Raw genomic sequence first — 22,435 nt, 5'->3', positions numbered from 1 at the left:
GAGGGCTCCTGCCTCATTCTGAGAACGAGGGGCCATCAGCGGGTTATCTCAAGTGCCTATATACAAATGCACAAAGCCTGGGAAACAAGCAGGGAGAACTGGAGGTCCTGGCAAAGTCAGGGAATTATGATGTGATTGGAATAACAGAGACTTGGTGGGATAACTCGCATGACTGGAGTACTGTCATGGATGGGTATAAACTGTTCAGGAAGGACAGGGAGGCCAGAAAAGGTGGGGGAGTTGCACTGTATGTAAGGGAGCAGTATGATTGCTCAGAGCTCAAGTATGAAACTGCAGAAAAACCTGAGAGTCTCTGGATTAAGTTTAGAAGCGTCTGCAACAAGGGTGATGTCGTAGTGGGAGTCTGCTATAGACCACCGGACCAGGGGGATGAGATGGACGAGGCTTTCTTCCGGCAAGTCTCAGAAGCTACTAGATCGCACGCCCTAGTTCTCATGGGCGACTTCAATCATCCTGATATCTGCTGGGAGAGCAATACAGCGGTGCACAGACAATCCAGGAAGTTTTTGGAAACTGTAGGGGACAATTTCCTGGTGCAAGTGCTGGAGGAACCAATTAGGGGCGGAGCTCTTCTTGGCCTGCTGCTCACAAACCGGGAAGAATTATTAGGGGAAGCAAAAGTGGGTGGGAACCTGGGAGGCAGTGACCATGAGATGGTCAAGTTCAGGATCCTGACACAAGGAAGAAAGGAAAGCAGCAGAATACGGACCCTGGACTTCAGAAAAGCAGACTTTGACTCCCTCAGGGAACTGATGGGCAAGATCCCCTGGGAGAATAACATGAAGGGGAAAGGAGTCCAGGAGAGCTGGCTGTATTTTAAAGAATCCTTATTGAGGTTACAGGGACAAACCATCCCGATGTGTAGAAAGAATAGTAAATATGGCAGGCGACCAGCTTGGCTTAACAGTGAAATCCTTGCTGATCTTAAACACAAAAAAGAGGCTTACAAGAAGTGGAAGATTGGACAAATGACCAGGGAAGAGTATATAAATACTGCCCGGGCATGTAGGAATGAAATTAGGAAGGCTAAATCACACCTGGAGTTGCAGCTAGCGAGGGATGTTAAGAGTAACAAGAAGGGTTTCTTCAGGTATGTTGGCAATAAGAAGAAAGCCAAGGAAAGTGTGGGCCCCTTACTAAATGAGGGAGGCAACCTAGCGACAGAGGATGTGGAAAAAGCTAATGTACTCAATGCTTTTTTTGCCTCTGTCTTCACGAACAAGGTCAGCTCCCAGACTACTGCACTGGGCAGCACAGCATGGGGAGGAGGTGGCCAGCCCTCTGTGAAGGAAGTAGTGGTTCGGGACTATTCAGAAAAACTGGACGTGCACAAGTCCATGGGGCTGGATGCGTTGCATCCGAGAGTGCTAAAGGAATTGGCGGATGTGATTGCAGATCCATTGGCCATTATCTTTGAAAAGTCATGGCGATTGCGGGAAGTCCCGGAAGACTGGAAAAAGGCTAATGTAGTGCCAATCTTTAAAAAAGGGAAGAAGGAGGATCCTGGGAACTACAGGCCGGTCAGCCTCACCTCAGTCCCCGGAAAAATCATGGAGCATGTCCTCAAGGAATCAATTCTGAAGCACTTAGAGGAGAGGAAAGTGATCAGGAACAGTCAGCATGGATTCACCAAGGGCAAGTCATGCCTGACTAATCTAATTGCCTTCTATGATGAGATAACTGGTTCTGTGGATGAAGGGAAAGCAGTGGATGTGTTATTCCTTGACTTTAGCAAAGCTTTTGACACGGTCTCCCACAGTATTCTTGTCAGCAAGTTAAAGAAGTATGGGCTGGATGGATGGACTACAAGGTGGGTAGAAAGTTGGCTAGATTGTCGGGCTCAATGGGTAGTGATCAATGGCTCCATATCTAGTTGGCAGCCGGTATCTAGCAGAGTGCCCCAAGGGTCGGTCCTGGGGCCGGTTTTGTTCAATATCTTCATTAATGATCTGGAGGATGGTGTGGATTGCACTCTCAGCAAGTTTGCGGATGACACTAAACTGGGAGGAGTGGTAGGTACGCTGGAGGATAGGGATAGGATACAGAGGGACCTAGACAAATTGGAGGATTGGGCCAAAAGAAATCTGATGAGGTTCAACAAGGACAAGTGCAGAGTCCTGCACTTAGGACGGAAGAATCCAATTCACCGCTACTGACTAGGGATCGAATGGCTCGGCAGCAGTTCTGCAGAGAAGGACCTAGGGGTGACAGTGGACGAGAAGCTGGATATGAGTCAACAGTGTGCCCTTGTTGCCAAGAAGGCCAATGGCATGTTGGGGTGTATAAGTAGGAGCATGGCCAGCAGACCGAGGGACGTGATCGTTCCCCTCTATTAGACATTGGTGAGGCCTCATCTGGAGTACTGTGTCCAGTTTTGGGCCCCACACTACAAGAAGGATGTGGAGAAATTGGAGAGAGTCCAGCGAAGGGCAACAAAAATGATTAGGGGTCTGGAACACATGACTTATGAGGAGAGGCTGAGGGAACTGGGATTGTTTAGTCTACGGAAGAGAATAATGAGGGGGGATTTGATAGCTTCTTTTAACTACCTGAAAGGTGGATCCAAAGAGGATGGATCTAGACTATTCTCAGTGATAGCAGATGACAGGACAAGGAGTAATGGTCTCAAGTTGCAGTGGGGGAGATTTAGGTTGGATATTAGGAAAAACTCTTTCACTAGGAGGGTGGTGAAATACTGGAATGCGTTACCTAGGGAGGTGGTGGAATCCCCTTTCTTGGAAGTTTTTAAGGTCAGGCTTGACAAAGCCCTGGCTGGGATGATTTAGTTGGAATTGGTCCTGCTCTGGGCAGGGGGTTGGACTAGATGGCCTCCAGAGGTCCCTTCCAACTCTGTTATTCTATGATTCTATGATTCTTGCCTCCACTCCACCCCTTCCTTCCCCCCGCCCCCTGAGCCTGTCATGCCCTCGCTCCTTCCCCAAGCCTCCTGCATGCTATAAAACAGCTGATTGGGAGGTGTGGGGAGGAAGGGGGAGGCGCTGATTGGCATGGCTGACGGTAGGTGGGAGGAGCTGGGATGGGGGGAAGATGATAGGGGGCTGCTTATGTATTACTGTGGCTCTTTGGCAATGTACTTTGGTAAATTCTGGCTCCTTCTCAGGCTCAGGTTGGCCACCTCTACCTTAGACAAACAAACCCTGGTCCTGCAAGCTCAGCATCCCGGCTGGGTACTGATGCTTGTGTGAAGCCCCAGTGACCACATCAGCTCAGGGGCTTGCAGATGTAAGCGGGGGAATGGTCCCGCTATTGTGGGGAACTTTCCTGGCTTATACACTACCCCGGTGACGTGGGCTAGCGAAAGGATCTGAGTCCTCACTCCCACTCCCTTTACCCAGAACCCTGACTGTCCTAGAGGACTCCCCTTCCACTCTTCTGTCTGGCAGAGTCCTTGTAACCCTAACAAGGCTGGGCCCAGGATTCCTGGGGGACTCAACCCCCAACCTTGTTGTGGTCACTTAGGGCAGGGTCTAGGGTGTCCCCACTCCGGGGTGCTCTCTCTGCACTGGATGCTTCCCTGACCCACTGATCATTACATACAGTCAAAGCAAATACAATTTATTAAACAGCAATCGATTTTAAAAAATAAGGGAAAAATGGGAAAGGTTAAAGGAAAACACATCACCCTGCTCTGTGGCAAGGGGACATCACAACGAGCATCTCTGGAAGGTAAGGGCAGTTCAGTCTGTTCTTCACAAGTCCCAGGCCTCCTGCCCAGGCCCTGGCTGTGCTGCAGGGATGCGGAGGGTCAGACACTTGCTCTGGCGGTGGCCACACGCTCTCAGGCTCCAGGTGACAGGATCCTTCTTCCCAGTGTCAGCCCCGCCCCATCAGGGTTACGATCCCCCCTCCAAGTCTGGCCTGCAAGGCCTCTTGGCTGGGGGTGTCTCCCTGCACTGGGCCCACTGCCCAGGGTCCCCCTCACTCTCCCCAGCTGCTCACCGCACCAGGCTCCGCAATGCTCCAGCCCCAGCTCCAGCTCCAGCTCCACTCTCCCTCAACACTGCTGCTGCTCTGCCTCCAGCTCCCTGGGCTGCTTCTCTGGCCCCCCTGGCTCTGGTTGCTGCAGCTCTCCCCCCAGCACAGGTCTGCTCTGGGGGCTGCTTCTGTGACTCTGCTCCCAGCTCTGACCTGCTTCCTGGGCTGCTTTTCTGGCCCCTCTGGATCTGGCACCGCTCTGCTCCCCAGCTCAGCCTGGGCCCTTGCTTTCTCCTTAGCTCAGCCCTACTCTGCCTGACCCAGGCAATTCCAGCTCACACGCAGGAGGGGACCCCCCTGACTCCCTGATTAGCCTGCCCGCCCTGTCAGTCAGGCTGACCTGGAGCATTGGCCTCTCCCCATTTCCCCTGGGGACTGTCAGTCTCAGGGTCCTGATTTCCCATCGACCCTTCCCCTTTCTTTTGGCACTGGGAGTAAGCCAACCAAAATACCCTCACTGAGTTTTAGTAAGGGGACAGTCAGAGCTTTATTGGCACATTTTCCACAAAGGCCTCCTGGGCTGTAATGTCATCAACTGGCTCCATCCAGCTCAGCAAACAGCAAAAGTCAGTGACAGGAAGAGAAACGCCCAGTTGCTGCTGTAGGCGGGGTGAGTCTCTGAGCTCAGGAAAATGAAACTTACCCAGTTACACTGTCCAGAGGGAGCCATGGCTGCAGAGAAATCCGTGGAAAGTCTCCAGGAAGAAGTGACTTGTCCCATCTGTCTGGAGTATTTCACAGAACCTGTCACTCTGGAGTGTGGGGACAATTTCTGCCGAGCCTGTGTCACCCAGTGCTGGCAGGGATCTGACACAGACTTCTCCTGCCCTCAGTGCAGAGAAACTGTGCAACAGAGAAACCTTAAGCTGAACAGGCAGCTGGCAAATGTCCTAGAAATAGTCAAACAGCTGAATTTACACAAAGCAAAAGGAGCAGGAAGGGATGGTGTGTGTGAGGAACACAAGGAGCCTCTCAAACTGTTCTGTGAAGAGGATCAAACCCTCATCTGTGTGGTGTGTGACAGATCCCAGGCTCACAGAGCTCACACTGTGGTTCTCATAGAGGAGGCTGCCCAGGAGTACAAGGTAGGGAATCATTGCCTCATGTGAATCATTCTAACTGAATTTTAATTACAGGTTAACTTAATCATAACTTGCTGGTTTTATTTGATTGCTCCCTCCTACAGCTACTGATGTACTGCAGCATTCACTGTATGAAAAATGATATAAAAGGAAATGCTTAGGGGAATGTGGAAAAAGGCAAAAATGAAGGCATGAAAGATAAATGGTGAGATAAGGGACCTCTCAACTCATCTGAAGCTGTTAAACGACCAGTGAGGTTTAAGTCACAAGAGCTGCAGGCCAGTCTATGTGCGAGTGCAGCCTTCAGACTGGAGAAGGGGATGTTACAAGCTGTTGTTATTACTGATTTATATCACAATATTTATTTTTATTATTATTTTCATCCCAAACTCACCTGGCAGCTCAGTGACAGGGCTGGGAGTAAAATTCACATCTCCCCAGTCTCAGGCCAGGGCACTAACCACTGGTCCATGCTGCCTCCCCAGCAGCGCTATGCAGTGATGAAGAGTGGCCATTATGTGGGAAAGACTCCTTTGTAAGGGTCCCAGGCCCAGCAGGGAGATGGGGTTTCTCACTGGGATTCGGAATTCCTGTGTTACTCCATGAGGAGTTAAACTCAGATGCCGGCCTGCACTAGACAAAGTCACTGAGCTAAACACTGTGTGGACCCCAAGCACTTTGAGGACTTCAGACAGCGCGGGTCAATGCCAAATACCATTGGGATTTGTCAGGGTTCCCTCCCCACTCTGAATTCTAGGGTACAGATGTGGCGACCCGCATGAAAGACCCCCTAAGCTTATTTCTACCAGCTTAGATTAAAGCTTCCCCAAGGCACAAATTCTTTGCCCTTGGAGGATACGCTGCCACCAAGTGATTTAACAAAGAATCAGGGAAAGGACCACTTGGAGTTCCTATTCCCCCAAAATATCCTCCCAAGTCCTTACACCCCCTTTCCTGGGGAGGCTTGAGAATAACATCCTAACCAATTGGTTACAACGTGATCACAGACCCAAACCGCTTGGGTCTTAGGACAATAGAGAAATTAGTCAGGTTCTTAAAAGAAGGATTTTATTTAAAAAAGAAGGTAAAAATCACCTCTGTAAAATCAGGATGGAAAATAACTTTACAGGGTAACAAAAGATTCAAAAACACAGCAGAACTTCCTCTAGGCTTAGTTTCAAAGTTACACAAAACAGGAATAAACCTCCCTCTAGCAAAGGGAAAATTCACAAGTTGAAAACAAAAGGTAATCTAACGCATCTTGCCTTATTTACTTACTCTTTTTGTAATATCAGAGACTTGTACAGGATGGTTTATAGGAGAAGGAGTTTTCTGACCTGACGCTTCTCTGCTTCCCAAGAGAACACACAAAACAAAGCCTTCCCCTCTCCCCAAGTTTTGGAAGTATCTTCTTTCCCCATTGGTCCTTTTGGCCAGGTGCCAACCAGGTTATTTGAGCTTCTTAATGCCTTACAGGTAAGGAGGAATTCTAGGCTACCCTTAGCTGTATGGTTATAACAGGATTAGACTGGATTGCAGCAAAACTAACCCCTGGGCAGTGCTGACCTGTGTCAGTCTGTTCTATTGTGTATGTGGGCAAGGACCAGCCAAAGTGGTTCCATTAGTCCCACAATGCAGCCTTTCCAAATATCCAACAATCCGCTGTTTCTGGGCTCTTTGCTAGGAACTAAGGGGTAGCTACCCAGAGGGCATTCCCACCAAAAGGGTTCAGGACAGCACTAAGGCAAAACTCAACCGTTCTTAACACAAATCAGCACCTCTAATGGGGTTTGCACTTGCCCTTAGACCAGTTCTGTCCAGTCAGCGCCATCCCCAGGAGTTCAGGGCTGAAGCTGAATGGGATTTGGGAATCCAGCCCATATTTCTGGCTCTGATAGCTTCTGGGATTTATATCACTTTGTTAGTGAAAACTCAAAAAATAGGTTATTTCACATGGTGAAAGAAAAATCCAAGGATGTGACCCCAGTTTCATGCTGGTTTAATTCAATAGAGAAACTGGGCCAAATTATTCCCAAAAGTACAAATATAAGCTACTCCCATGGTCTATTAAGGAGGTTTCATTTCCTTGGTATCTCTGATATCACAAACCTACTAGGTTCTCCAGTCATCAGTAGAGTGTTTTATTGTTTATTTATTCATTTATATTTGTTTGGCGGGGAAAGATCACCCCACTCTCACCTGTAAAATCAAACCAACCAAAACATTTCTGTTTCTTCAGAAGAAATTTCAGACCCATTTGAAGACTCTGAGGAAAGAGAGAGGAAAGCTCCTGAAACTGAATGTGATTGGAAAGAAGAGAATCCAGGAATATCTGGTAGGTTCCCATTGTTATTAACCTGCAGGGACATGTTCTGGGAGGTCTCCGTGGTTCTGGTGAATGTGGGATTTTGTGTGTTGTTCCATGATCACAGGATAGTATGTGTGGGTGGGTGTGCGCACACGCATTTAGACAGAGGATCTGAAAACTCTCCCTAGAGAAAGCCATCATCATCTTCTTCAGAATGGAAACTTTATTTCAATGAATGAATGAATTACTAGCCTTTGTGCCTTGGATGAAAAGCTTCCCAAGGTGAACTGAATGTGCCCAATTCAGTGCTATCTGTCTGAGCCTGCAGTTCCTTGTTGAATTATTTAATTGTTTGGCTCTTTTTTTTCTCCCCATCATCTCTGTCAATGTAGTTCTCAATACAGTTGTTTGAACAACAAATTTTTTCATTCACTGGACATTTAAGGAAAAGTAGCACTTTGGGGGATACCAAATACAATTTTTTTTTCTAAATTTTCAGTAAATCAAAGGCTATTTGTGTCAATGAAATGTTTCATTTCAACAAAATCCAAATGCTTTTTTTTGATTATATGCATTTTTAAAAAAATTGTTTAATTGTATTAAAAACAAGGAGATTTCACTTTCTTCTGAAAATGTGGAAATGAAATGTTCTGATTTTTTTCAGGTTTTTTAAATAAAAACATTTGGTGAAATTGGCATAATCCATGAATGTTTGTGTCACCAAATCTGCATTTGACCTAAAAAATTTTTAGTGTGAAAAATTTTGCCCAGGTACAGTGCTGAGTCCTGCCTCCTGCTGCCCTGGATCTGGATACTCAGAGAACAATGATAGCTCAATATCCTGACCTTGCCAAACAGAGAAATGGCCCTTTAAGAGAGATTGGGGCCAAATGGGAAGGTGTTAGAAAATCCTCTGCCTAGTAACTACAGGATATAGTCAAATGTCAGAAGTCTTAGAGATTGCAAAGACAGTCTCTCTCCTGCACACTCAGGACCTCAGACTCTCCATGTACCTGCCCTGCCTTTTATTTTTTTTTTAAACAGAAACAAACACAAACCAAGAGGCAGAAGATTGTGTCTGAATTTCAGCAACTGTGGCAGTTCCTGGAGGAACAAGAGCGACTCCTACTGGCCCAGCTAGAAAAGCTGGACAAGGAGGTTGTAAAGATACAGAATGAAAGTATCACCAAATGCTCTGAGGAGATTTCCCGTCTCAGTGAGTTGATCATTGAGGTGGAGGGGAAGTGTCAGAAGCAAGGGAGTGAATTCCTGCAGGTGAGACTGAGTTAAATATATCTCAGATCCCAATACTGGGACAGGACAGCTCTTGAATCATGGGTACTAGAGTCCAGCAATTAGAGATCTCAGTATAACTCAGTGCATGCAGTGCAGAAACGTCAGTATTTATTGCTCTTTGAAGAGTTACAGATTCAGATATAAGAGATGTAAAAGCCCCATTAGCGCAGCCAATGAATGGCTCTGAGGCCAGGGCAGGGGTCTCCTTTTCCCATGTTTACAAAATCCTATTCCTGGGATCCCCAGCATCTGCCATGTGGATCTAAGATTCTTTTTCTCGTTCTCTCCCCTCTAGGATGTCAGAAGCACCTTGAGCAGGTACTGCGGCTCCTTCTCACTTACCTTCACACTTCACAATGTTGGGAATGTGCTGGGAGACCATGTTAAAATGTCATCTTGACAGGGCTCCAGTGCAAAATGTGTGGGGCAGGTCACATTTTGGATACAAATCTCTCTGATTAATTTAATCCTGAGGTTCTCATCATTTAATAGATGAATCTGGCATTGTCCACTCTATGGAAAAGATAATTAACCTAAAATATTTCCTAGAGATGTCACCTCCCTGGAGGGCTGGCTATCTCTGGATTCTGGGGTGGAATCTGGGCCTTTCACCTCTAGAGCATTGGCAACAATCCTACCCAGGTCAGCAGTGATCAAGGGTCTTTCCTACCTGAAGGCCCCTGTGGCTTGTCATGTGCCATGAGATAGGGTGGGGGGAGTTGGTGAGTCCATCTAGTTTTCACTTGACAGATGTCTACAATACTACGCCTACCAGGCTGGATGCCAAGGAGTGAATTGGCCATGGAGATTTAACTCTCATAGATTCATAGATACTAAGGTCAGAAGGGACCATTATGATCATCTAGTCTGACCTTCTGCACAACGCAGGCCACAGAATTTCACCCACCCACTCCTGCGAAAAACCTCTCACCTATGTCTGAGCTACTGAAGTCCTGAAATCATGGTTTAAAGACTTCAAGGTGCAGAGAATCCTCCAGCAAGTGACCCATGTCCCATGCTGCAGAGGAAGGTGAAAAACCCCCAGAGCCTCTTCCAATCTGCCCTGGAGGAAAATTCCTTCCCGACCCCAAATATGGCGATCAGCTAAACCCTGAGCATATGGGCAAGATTCACCAGCCAGATACTACAGAAAATTCTTTCCTGGATAACTCAGATCCCACCCCATCTAACATCCCATCACAGGCCATTAGGCCTATTTACCATGAATAATTAAAGACCAAAATCATGTTATCCCATTATACCATCTCCTCCATAAACTTATCGAGTTTAATCTTAAAGCCAGATAGATCTTTTGCCCCCACTGCTTCTCTCCTTTTAACCCTAAAGCTGGTGTCTCCAGGCCAGAGTTGGACAACATTCATAGGACTTTTGGGGAGAAGGTTGCACTGCCATGGTCTATCCTGCACCTGCTCTGTGGCTGGCAGAAGTAGAGGAATTTTAATGCCAGGCCCATTAGAGCAGCATCTTTTACAAGCCAAAATTATAATAAGTTACTAAATGAAATAGAACAAGAGATTGTTTTTCTCCAGGTGTGAGAAGGGGAAGTTCCAGCAGCCAGTGGAGATTTCTCCTGAATTGGAAAAGAACCTGAGTGATTTCTCCCAGAAAACTATTGCTCTAATGGAGACGCTGAGGAAGTTCAAAGGTACTGAGATGAGATCAAGGAGAGGAAATCAGGATGAGTCTTTGAGCATGTGGGAAGAGATGTGCTCTGTCCGAATGGTTCATAATTAGTTTATGTAGCTATTTAATACATATTGGAAAGTAGACATATACTAGGAATTAATTTGTAAACACCTAGAGAATAATAGGTTATAAGGAATAGTCAGCATGGATTTGTCAAGAACAAACTATGCCAAACCAACCTAGTTTCCTTCTTTGACAGTATAGCCCAGTTCTTTAGTGGTAACTGCTTATATTTTCTATTAATTCTAATTTAAAGAGCTGGGGGATTGCAGTAGGATTCTAGTCCCAGAATCAGGCACAACAGAATTAAGGTTATTAAGTCTGATTGGGAACCCTGGTGTGCACAATGGAGACACTCACACTGAGGGCAAAGCAAAGCTTTAACTACTTCTATTAGCACAATTAGTGAAGACAAAAGAGATCTATACCACATACAAAGACAGCAAAATACAGAGATAAGATGAAATATTGTATGATTCCTCACACAAATGCTCATTTACTCACATACTCTCATCCGTGGGAATCTAGTGGTAAGGTTATAGGCCTCAAAGCCTCACGCTAACTTAGTTATGCCACATGCTAACTGCTTAAGCCAATATATTACAGGATACAGGCCTCTAGGTTCCCTGCATTACTGCAAAGTAAAAATAAAATGCTAAAGCTGGCCATGGGCTATAAGTCCTCCTTTTGATGGGGTGATTGCACATGAACCCTATCACATATATTATGATGTAGATGGTTGATTACCTGAGGGGGAGGTTCTGGTGCCAGTCTGTCTCCTGTTACTGAGGTTAAAGGACCTGAAGGATTGATTCTGGCTGTGTAGTTATAAATGCAGCATATGGATGCTCTGGTACCAGATATGTCCCTGTTGTAGGTCCCATGCTTACACTTTGGCTTGATTCATCCTCTTTAATCCCCCTAGGTTGTTGTTGGGTCACTTGACCCTTTGTACTTAATCTCCTGATTTTACACTGCATGCACCCGAATGCAATGAATATAATCCTATTGCAATGCCTCGGATGATAACCCATCCTTTTAACTCAATTTTTGTTTGTAATGGTGCTGCTAGGACTTCATCACCTCTATTAATCAAGTGGATAAAAGATTGCTCAGCCTCATTGACATTATTGATCATTTGTATGAGGTGTGTGTCTTTTTGATCCACTAAATGTTTCAAGTGTAAATTCAGTGGGGGAATATAAACAAGAAATGTTGGTGTGCTTTGGACTATTAGGTCTTGATAGGTTGGGTCAGATATAATAATAGTGGTGCTTTCAAGTGCAGGGACAGGAGAAATCACTATGTGCCCTATTAAAGTATGTTGTTTTTGGGTAAAACAGAAATTTGGCTCTGTGACCTGACACTCCAATTGAGATACTTTCGTTGGCTGGTTACTACACAATACTGGTCATTTCCATCATAGATCACCCTCTCCATCCATGTCTTCCATTTGGTCAGTCTGACCTGGCACAAAGATGTGATAGGTTCTATAGATGATCTTCTCCCTGCAGTCCACACAGGACAGTATCCACCTCAAACACATCCCATCTACAAATGTAGTGATGGCCCTTTTCTGAGCAACAGGCCATCTGTGGGATCTTCCAGGTTTGGCTTTCTGTGTGATTGCTCACCAAAGGAGGAATGTTGATGTGTTCCCTATAGATGTTGCTTTGAGATGTTGCCAGGATAGGCAGGGATGGTGTCCCTGGTTTCTGTTTGCCAGAAGCTGGGAATGGGCGACATGGGATGGTCACTTGATGATTGCCTGTTCTGTTCATTCTCTCTGAGGCACCTGCCATTAGCCACTGTCGGAAGACAGGATACTGGGCTAGATGGGCCTTTGGTCTGACCCAGTATGGCTGCTCTTATGTTCTCTTATGTTCTTATGAAATGACTTAAGGGATGGACAACAGCCAAATGGCTGTACACATCCTTATCTAGGTCGAGCACAGGCAAGGAGACTGTGAATGAGATGTACAAGGACTCTGCTATGGAACAATACTAGTTAAATAATGAGTGTCTTGACTGGTGTGTGGTGTCACAGATCCCATATGCCACATTGCTAAAGCTGGCTGTATGGGCTACAACAGTGTTACTGGTCCAGGGGCTGGGGGAAAGCTTTAGATATGTTGTATCATGCTTTTAGTCAGCTTTTTGACACAGTCCCACATTATGTTCTCATAAGCAAACTAGGGAAATGGGATCTAGATGAAATTACTATAAAATGGGTGCAAACCTGGTTTGAAATCCATAATCAACTAGTAGTTATTAGTGATTCACTGCCAAGCTGTAAGGGTGTGTCTAGTGGGGTACCACAGGGATCAGAACTGTGTGTGGTACTAATCAATATTTTCATTAATTATTTGGATAATGGAGTAGAGAGTATGTTGGGCTTAGGGATAAATGGTCATTTAGGGTTTGTCTACACTACACGGTTTTGTCAACCAATTTATGCCAACAATCAAAAACTGGTATAATTACATTGCTTCTGCATATTCACACAATGCTCCTTCTGTCAGCGGAGCGTATCCACACTTGGTGCTCTAGCATCAACAGTGGGAGCAGTGCACTGTGGGTAGCTCTCCCACTGTGCTACTCGCCACTTCCTGCAGCTAGATGTTGTGGGAAGGTGGAGTGGATCACAGTGCATCATGGGTGCAGGATCAACGTTCCATGACGTGGTTTTTTCCTTCCCATCATTCCATGGGATTCCGGCTGTGTTTCACTCCACTTTTTAGTGGCCCCTGTTTACTGTGTGCCTGCCATCTCTGTCGGAAAAGATGGATCCTGCCCTGCTGTGTATTGTTGCAGTCACTGTTATGGACATATCGCGGATGGTCATGCAGTATATCATGAACTCCCAATCTGAACAGGAATCAGAACTGCTTGACCTGCTGTGTGCCATGGAAGGAAACAACACCAGGTTACTTTTGGCATTCATGGAATAGCTGCACATGGTGGACCATCACATTTGAGCTTGGGAAACAAACACAGAGTGGTGGGGTTGCATCATTATGTAGGTCTGGGATGACGAGCAGCGGCTGCAGAACTTTCAGATGTGGAAAGCCACCTTCATGGAACTGTGTGTGGAGCTCACCCCGGTACTGCAGTGCAAGGACACCAAAATGAGAGTTGCCATCTTGGTGGAGAAGCGCATGGCGGTTGCTGTGTGGAAGCTGACAACTCCAGACTGCTACCGGTCAGTCACAAATCAGTTTGGAGCTGGGAAGTCCACCATTGGGGCTGCGTTAACGCAAGTGTGCAGGGCCATTAGTCACATCCTGGTTCAAAGGACTGTGACTGTAGGCAACGCGAGTGAAATAGTGAATGGCTTTGCGGCAATGGGATTCCCTAACTGTGGTGGGGTGATAGATGGCACACATATTCCAATTTTGGCACTGGACCAACTTGTGACAGAATACATCAATAGAATGGGGTATTTCTTTATAGTTTTGCATCCTTGTCTGGTGGAGGCACTCTGCTGGTGTGTAGGGGGTTTCCGTGAAGGCCACATCTTCAGGAGCACAACAAACAATAAACAGAAGCATGATTGTTTGTTCACACATAGCATTGAATCATTATAGTAAAGTACACCACTTTTTACATACAAATCACTTTCTCACTGTCCCCAGGCAAGCACACATCTATGTGAGCACCCTAATCATGGTGAGTTTGGCCAGAGGAGAGGTGCTCAAGATGGGGCAAAGGGTCTAGGTGACTTTTTAGGGGATCACTGCAGCTGACTAGGAAGAATATTGTAAATTCTGCCACCATTTTCCACAGGCAGGGGTCATTGAAACCGATATCTCATTCCTGAGGGTAAGGAAGGATGCAAGGGAGCATCTCCTGCATGCATGCAACTTCAGACTGGGTCCCTATGCTGCTCTCCTGTGTGCTGCTTTGGTTCCTGCACAAGTGATTGTCGATTGGCATGGGAAAGTTTCCTACAATGGGGGAAGGAATAAAGCAGCTCTGCCAAGGAACCTTGGGGAGAAGATTGGCAAGTACCTCCACGAGAGTTCCTAGAGATCTCTGTGGAGGATTCTCATGAAATCTCGATGTGCATAAACATAGTTCTGCTGCAGTGCTTAGCTGCACAGGGGAAAGTGGAGCACATGCAAACACAGCTAGTCTTGTACATTTCTATCCCTTCACCCACTTCTAGACTATACAGACCAAAGGACAGCTCTACCTCATATAACCGAGCAGTATCAACTCAAAAAGATCACTTACCAAAGCTCTCCTCTCCTGTATCATGCATGCCAGAGCCAGACTGCTGGGACTTGCTAGACCCCTCCTGAGTGGAAAAGAGGTCCTGACTCGCTGCACCACTGAACGACCCTGCTGTGTGCTCCACATTGTCTTCCAATTCAAACTCCTTGTCCACAACTTCGTCCTTGGGGTTGAGTCTACTGTCCGCTGCCTGCAGCCCCGCTAAAGTATCCACGAGGCTCTTGACGGTGGAGATGGGGTCACTGCCAAAGATGGCGGCCAGCTCCTTATAGAAGCAGCAGGTCTTTGGTGTAGCACCAGAGCAACGGTTTGCCTCCCGTGCCTTCTAGTACGCCTGCCTCAGCTCCTTTATCTTCACTCAGCACTGATGAGTGTCCTGTTCGTACCCCTTTTCCAGTAAGCCATGAGAAATCTGCCCATAGGTATTGAAGTTCCTACAGCTGGAGTGCAGCTGGGACTGCACAGCCTCCTCTCACCATAGTACCAGCAGATCCAACAACTGCGGGGTACTCTGCGTGGGAGAATGTTTGCTGCGTGGAGCCACCATGGTCAGCTGGGGAGATGATATGTGAGCTCTCCATGCCGAGGAAACCGGAAGTGGAATTTCAAAAATTCCCTGGCCTTTAAAGGGTGTGTACCTGGGTACAGGGCGGCGGAGTTCAAACTGCTGACCAGATCAGTCAGGATGGGCATTTTGGGACACCTCCTAGAGGCCATTTCCAGCAACATAACCAAGCGCGGTGTATACATTAACACTTTCTTGATATAACTTTGTTGCAGAAAGCTCTATGCCTTTTGTCGAGGTGGTTTTATTTTGTCGGCTAATCAGGAGAGTTTTGTTGGCAGAAAGAACATTGCAGTGTGTACACCTCCACTGTTTTGTCAATGAAACCTGACTTTTGCCGACAAAATTATGTAGTGTAGACAAGGCTTTACACTAAAAATCACAATATATTCAGGTTGCTTCTAGTCCCAAGAGATCAATCATTTCCCCCAGATCAGCTGGTACCCTTGATCTTACACCAAAGACAATTCCTGTAGCCAATCCTATAATAAACTATCTAAAGGTTTATTAACTACAAAAAAGAAATACGAGAGTTATTTACAGGTTAAAGCAAGCAAATATACACACAAATGAATTACCAGCTAAAATTCCTAAACATGACAGAGATGTAATAATCTGTCAATTCAAAATGTCTTTTAGGGCAGACGCAGGGGTAGCCCCTGGCCATCTCTGTCTTCATTTAATGTCTCTGGCCTGTGAGAGTCCAAAGAGCAAAGAGATGACAAATCTTCTTGTGACCCTGTTTTTTCTTTTACATTTGGCTTACCAGTCCATGAGAAGAGCTTCCTTGCATGGGGCATTTCCAAGGTGTGATAGGGCCATTCACCAATCCTTTGTATTGTGATGTTTCTTAATGTCAAATTTAATCTTGATAGGTCTCCTTAAAGGGGCGGGGGGAAGGGGGGAGGGGAGGGGGGAAGTTCCCATGCTTGGGTTTACAAGTTCAGAGCAAACATTTTCAAAGTTATAAAGCAAAACTGACATATTTCCTTATAGCATGGAATACAAGCATTACAAGGGAGATTAATGCATGCTGCAATTTATAAGCATTTCATAGAGTCTAAGTATTAAATAATTCATATAAGACTAATATGTATTTTGAACAAAACTAATGTACATGTGAGCTGGTTTGTTTCCAGCTATGAGTTTGTCAGTGCTTAGCTAATGCCTACAGCCTTGGTCAGAGCTGGCACTTGGTCTGCCAATGTCATAAAAGGTGGATGACCTTGTTAAAGATGTGTCTCTCATACTCTGCACCTTTGCAAAGATGAATAGGGGTGTAAACCAGGGACCTCTTGGTGCCAACTGGCAGATGGCACAGGGGGTGCAGAGGGTTTTGCAGAGATCCTCTGGGTCAGATATAGGAATTGTAGTTAACCGAAGGGTGGCATGTGAGGTCTCTACCAAGAGCCCATTGGTTGCCATAATCATTGCAAAATATATGTCCAGACACTAGTAGTTAAGTTAAGTAGTTATATGTCTCTTCTGAAAATTGTGTTCTTAAGGATTTGGGATTAGGGTGGGTCACTAGGAGGTGATTTAGCTCAAGAATATTCCTTTCAAACAAGAGGTTACAGATACTTATTTCTCTGTCTGGTCATGGGTGCTTTGGGTATTGTATGTTTCACAATGGAGCCTGTTTGCCTACTCTGCCAAATGATCATCAAAAGAAATCTTCAAGAGCAAAATTTTACAGAAAGGAATAAAGAGCAGGCAGGGGTCCTGTTTACAAGTAAAGACAATGAATTGTTGGGATATATCTGGGCGTGACCTACAATGGAAATGTTCCTTCCACTGGGGGAGTAACAGATACACATCTCTATCCAGATATTTGGGTATTCTATATTGTGTGCTCACACTATACGCCTATTTGCATAGTGAGCCAGATGTTTTTAAGAGATTTTGAAATCTACAAGAAAGGAAAATACAGAAAAAAACAACCAGTAGGAGGGTGTCTTCTTTAGGAAAAAGGACAATGGATTGTCCTAATATATCTGTGTGTGGAAGCAGACTGGCAGCATGTTTGCCTCAGGAATGAAGGATCACAGTCAGCCTGGCTGTAAATTGCTGCATGGATTTTTGGGTGAGCAATACTTAATTAGATAGGAGAGTACCTTGTTAATTGAGCCTGGGCTCTAGAGTGTGTGTTATGATTTTGTTTTAAATTAGGGCTCTCAATTGTAGTTAACTCAAGCAATTAATGCAAAACAAATTAACTAAATTAAAAAAATTAGTCACAATTAATGGCAGTTTTAATTGCACTGTTAAACAATAATAGAATACCAATTTAAATTTATCATAAATTGGATGTTTTCTATGTTTTAAAGTATATTGATTTAAATTACAACACAGAATTCAAAGTGTACCGTGCTCACTTTATATTATTTTTATTACAAATATTTGCACTGTAACAAAGATAAACAAAAGAAATAGTATTTTTCAATTCCTTTCAAGTACTGGAGTGCAATCTCTTTATTGTCAAAATGCAACTTATAAATGTAGAATATTTTGTTACATAACTGCACTCAAAAACAAAACAATGTAAAACTTTAGAGCCTACAAGTGCACTCAGTCCTACTTCTTGTTCAGCCAATTGCTGAATGCTGCCCACTTCTTATTTACAATGTCACCTGAAAGTGAGAACAGGCATTTTCATGGCACTGTTGTAGCGGGCATTGCAAGGTATTTTTGTGCCAGATATGTTAAATATTTGTATGCCCCTTCATGCTTCGACTTGTAGATTGCAAATTGTACAGTGCAAATATTGGTAATAAAAATAATAATTAGGGCTGCCTAATAATAACAGTTAATGCATGTGATTAACTCAAAAGAACTCAACACTTTTTTTAATGTGCATTAATTGCATACTAGGGTGCCGTGCTCAGGGGGTGCTGCTGCATGCCTCCAGGGCAGGGGTGCCCCTCCCCGCATCACCCTTCTCCACTGCTGCTCCTCCATCGCACCCATGGAGCCATGCCAGACCAAGCTACTCCAGACTAGGAACCTGGCCTCACTCTTCTTCACAGAGTGGAAGGGGTGGGGTGGGGGGCTGATGTCGGGGTTCCCCCTGCCCCCACCCATGTACCTGGTTACTGCTGAGCTGGGGTCAGGGAACAGGGGGAGCCTGTCTGCTGCTGCTGCCAGCTCAGGAATGAGTGCGGTCGACAGGAGCTGCTGTTGGCTGAAAAAGTGCTCAGGCTTCTGAGTGCTCTGCTTAAAGAGACAACGCTTCCCCAGCACGCACGCACACACACTCTTCCCCCAAAGAGCAAAACTATTTAAATAAATGGTAATGATTTAACTGGGAATTGGTCCTGCTTCGAGCAGGGGGTTGGAATAGATGACCTTCTGGGGTCCCTTCCAACCCTGATATTCTATGATTCTATGATTCTATTCTGTTATTGTTTAACAGTGCAATTAAAACTGCGATTAATCACAACTTTTTAAAATCTCGTGATTAATCACGATTAATGCTTTTTAGTCATTTGACAGCCCTATTTTAAATGTAACCATTTGTTTCCAATACTACTTGCTATGACTTGAATCTTGATTCTTTGTTAAATAAAAGTATACGGTGCTTGTTTTCAATATAAAAATAGCTAAGTGCCTTGTGTCAAGCAGCACAGTGACCTGAAGTGTAACGGCTAAACTGGTGTGCACTGTTTCTTTAGAAGCAGCGAATCCGTGAACACTACGAGTGTCCGGTGAACCAGGGGATGGACGCTCCAGGGAGATGCTTGCAGGGTTTGAGGGTTGGAATGAGACAATCAGTAACGTGAAGTGAGACTGCAGGGCCTGCGGGGCCTAGAGGGCAGTGCTTGTGTTGCCTATGGCCAATGGAGTTGGGAGCTGGCCCAAGGCAGGCGCAGATATGGCTTCTCATGGTAAGGCACGTGGCAGTGAAGTGCTCACAACCCTGGGTACACCTGGCAAATATCACAGGAGGCCAGTGGCACAAGGGTGCAACTGTGCCAGGACCTAGGACTTCTCTATCATGTGCCAGGCCTGTACTGGCCTCTGTAACCGTTGAATAGGGGCATTGCCAGCAGATCAAGGGACATGATTGTTCCCCTCTATTTGACATTGGTGAGGCCTCATCTGGAGTACTGTGTCCAGTTTTGGGCCCCACACTACAAGAAGGATGTGGAAAAATTGGAAAACATCCAGCGGAGGGCAAGAAAAATGATTAGGGGACTGGAACACATGACTTATGAGGAGACGCTGAGGGAACTGGGATTGTTTAGTTTGCGGAAGAGGAGAATGAGGGGGGATTTGATAGCAGCCTTCAACTACCTGAAAGGGGGTTCCAAAGAGGATGGCTTTAGACTGTTCTCAGTGATAGCAGATGACAGAACGAGGAGTAATGGTCTCAAGTTGCAGTGGGGGAGGTTTACGTTGGATATTAGGAAAAACTTTTTCACTAGGAGGGTGGTGAAACATTGGAATGCGTTACCTAGGGAGGTGGTGGAATCTCCTTCCTTAGAAGTTTTTAAGGTCAGGCTTGACAAAGCCCTGGCTGGGATGATTTAGTTGGGGATTGGTCCTGCTCTGGGCAGGGGGTTGGACTAGATGACCTCCTGAGGTCCCTTCCAACCCTGATATTCTATGATTCGATGATACTATGAATAGGGAGATCAAAAACTGCCCCCTTCTATCCCTTTGCCAGTGCAGGCATGAGTCTGGCCCATTGAGCCAAACCTCTTCCAGCCTTAATTTCCAAATCTATACAATGTTTTTGTTGTTGTTTGTATTTCAGTCAATGGACAACAAGGACCACATTGTTCTGAGCTCTGTACAGATGCTGAGCAAACAGACCCAAAGAGCTTACAGCTCAGGGCCCTGATCCTGCAAGCCCTTAACATTCTATTAATGGCAAAGGGCCCAAAGTAGAGAAAATTATAGTCACGCTAAAGTCCTTGCAGGATCTGGGTCTAGGTCATGACAAAATGCAATAGGAGAATGAGACAAATCAACCAAGGGTTGGAGAGGGAGGATGAGAGAACAGTAAACAACTCTTAGAGATTGTACCTCCTAGGATGGTTGAGAGACTTAATGGATATTGATTCCATTGCTGTGAGATGCCTGAATGAAAGAGAAAATGGAAGGTTTCAGACTCGTTTGTATTAAAGACCTGTGTGTGTCTCTGTCCCTCTCTGTCTGTTTCTCTGTCACAATTAAAACACAGTTATGTGAATTAAGAGTGGGGATGTTGTTATAAATATCACAACATAAAATCTCACTGATTTTATCTTTTTTCCCTGTAGACACTCTGCCAGTTGAACTGGAGGAAAAAAAAGAGAATACTCTAGGATCACACAGACAGGGTGAGATTTCAAGGTGGAGATTATTTTTCAGTTATGAGAAAATTCCCATGAAAATGTTTTCTTGAACTTGTAGCTAAGCCAATGCTGACCATGATACAACCAGTCCTAAAAATAAAAACATTACTAAGACGTGCCCAAGTTGAAGTCAGACAAACAATCCAACACCAACCTTAACGCTGAGTTCATGCCCACAGCAATGCCCAGAAACATTCTATCATCCAAACACCCTTAACTCTGACCCTGGGATTTTCATAGATATCCATACACATTATATATATTAAATTCATAGGAATGAGTGGACAGGCCACTCACCTCAGGGCTGATCTCTGGCTCTAATACTCTGCTTCCCTCTCTCCTCAGTGAATGTGACTCTGGATCCAGACACGGCTCATCCCCAACTCCTCCTCTCTGAGGGTCAGAAAAGTGTCAGACGGGGAGACAAATGGCACAGACTGCCCAACAATCCCAAGAGATTTGATACCCTGGAGTGCGTGCTGGGCTGTGAGGGATTCACATCTGGGAGATACTACTGGGAGGTGGAGGTGGGAGGTGAAATAATCTGGGCTGTGGGGGTTGCCAGAGAGTCTGTGAGGAGGAAGGGATTGTTCTGCTTTAACCCTGAGTGGGGGATCTGGGCTATGGAGCAGTGGTGGGGTGAGTTCCAGGCTCTCACCTCCCCTAAAACTCCTCTGCCCCTGAGCTGGGTCCCCAGGAGGATCCGGGTTTGTCTGGACTATGAACAGGGGCTGGTGACATTTCTGGATGCTGATAATGATGCCCCAATCTTCACTTTCCCACCGGCTTCCTTCAGTGGGGAGAGAATCCACCCCTGGCTTTGGGTTCAGAGTGAACAATCACAGCTCAGACTGTGTCCCTGACACTTGGGGAAAACATCCCTTCTAAAGACCCTGAAATCAACTTCTCTAGCCTCAGACACCCTAATTTCTATGACCCTGGAGAACGCTTGTCTTCCTGAAAGCCTTCTACCATACAATCAGTTTGTATGACCATAAGGCTTGATGGGGCCTCTGAATTGTTAAAGTATAAAGACCAAGATGCTACTGAAATGGAGAAACCAACCGCATTGCTCCAAGAATTGTGCAACCTGTTTGTCACTGGCCTGTGTGATCCTTGAGGAGTGTAGCTGACTGTAGGGATCAGAGACTGTCAGATAGGAGCTCAGAGAGTGGGAGAATGAAAGTGAAAGAAAGTGACAAGGAGAGACATGAGCCAGGGTGACAGAGGGACTGGGAGATGCTACTGAACGTGATGGTGTCATTCATTACGTAATCCATCTTATTTAATTCACTGGTTCATGAAAAGTGGAGCCATTTTAATGCCTTGGAAAAGTGATTTCTGCAAATGTTGCACTTTTTCTCTGTTCTGACCTTACATAATCACTCCCTAAGTGATTGAAGCCCTCATTTTTTTGTTAACTGAACCTTTTTAATAAATATAAAGCTTTTTTCTGCTTGGTGTTTTCCACTCTTTTGAGGGAGCGAGGAGGTGCAGAGGATTTGATTCGCCACTGACCAAAAGACAAGTTAAGAGTAAGGTGGGGTACACTCTATGGGGGGGCAAGTTGACTGGTTTAATCAAGGGGCTGTAGAGCTGCCACCCTCCATAAAATGACCTGCTTATGAACTTGGAAGTGCATTGAAACCCATGTGGATATATATCTTCCTTCTAAACATGGTACTCTTTAAAAGAGTCTGAAATAGAGCTTGTGAGGCTATTTTGGAGTTATTTGGTCAAGGGGTTCCCAAAACATACCCCCAAATACTCTGCTTTTATCATTTTCAGATTTTTATAACACTTTGTTTTAGAATTAGGAATAGCAGATTTAAATTAAAGCTCAGGAAAAACTTGCTAACTGTAAGAACAGTAGGACAATGGAACA

The 22,435-nt window shown here is 45.4% G+C and overlaps 1 protein-coding gene across 2 annotated transcripts; it reads left to right on the top strand.

Moving 5' to 3' along the window:
- The first annotated feature begins 4,612 nt into the window (after nucleotides 1-4,612).
- LOC140898222 (zinc finger protein RFP) lies at nucleotides 4,613-22,435 on the top strand. Of its 2 annotated transcripts, none has more exons than XM_073311749.1 (7): nucleotides 4,613-5,102; nucleotides 7,339-7,434; nucleotides 8,452-8,682; nucleotides 8,999-9,021; nucleotides 10,254-10,369; nucleotides 20,476-20,535; nucleotides 20,896-22,435. In XM_073311749.1, the coding sequence occupies exons 1-7, from the start codon at nucleotides 4,650-4,652 to the stop codon at nucleotides 21,411-21,413; spliced, it is 1,497 nt and encodes a 498-aa protein (XP_073167850.1). In that variant the 5' UTR covers nucleotides 4,613-4,649; the 3' UTR covers nucleotides 21,414-22,435. The 2 variants fall into 2 exon arrangements, with proteins under 2 accessions (XP_073167850.1, XP_073167849.1); XM_073311748.1 differs by having other exon boundaries at nucleotides 4,641-5,102; nucleotides 7,342-7,434.

Source organism: Lepidochelys kempii, chromosome 14 (genome assembly GCF_965140285.1).
Source record: "Lepidochelys kempii isolate rLepKem1 chromosome 14, rLepKem1.hap1, whole genome shotgun sequence".
NCBI classification, from domain to species: domain Eukaryota; kingdom Metazoa; phylum Chordata; order Testudines; family Cheloniidae; genus Lepidochelys; species Lepidochelys kempii.
Note: the sequence above shows the minus strand (reverse complement) of the source record. Positions and strands in the feature narration are given on the sequence as shown.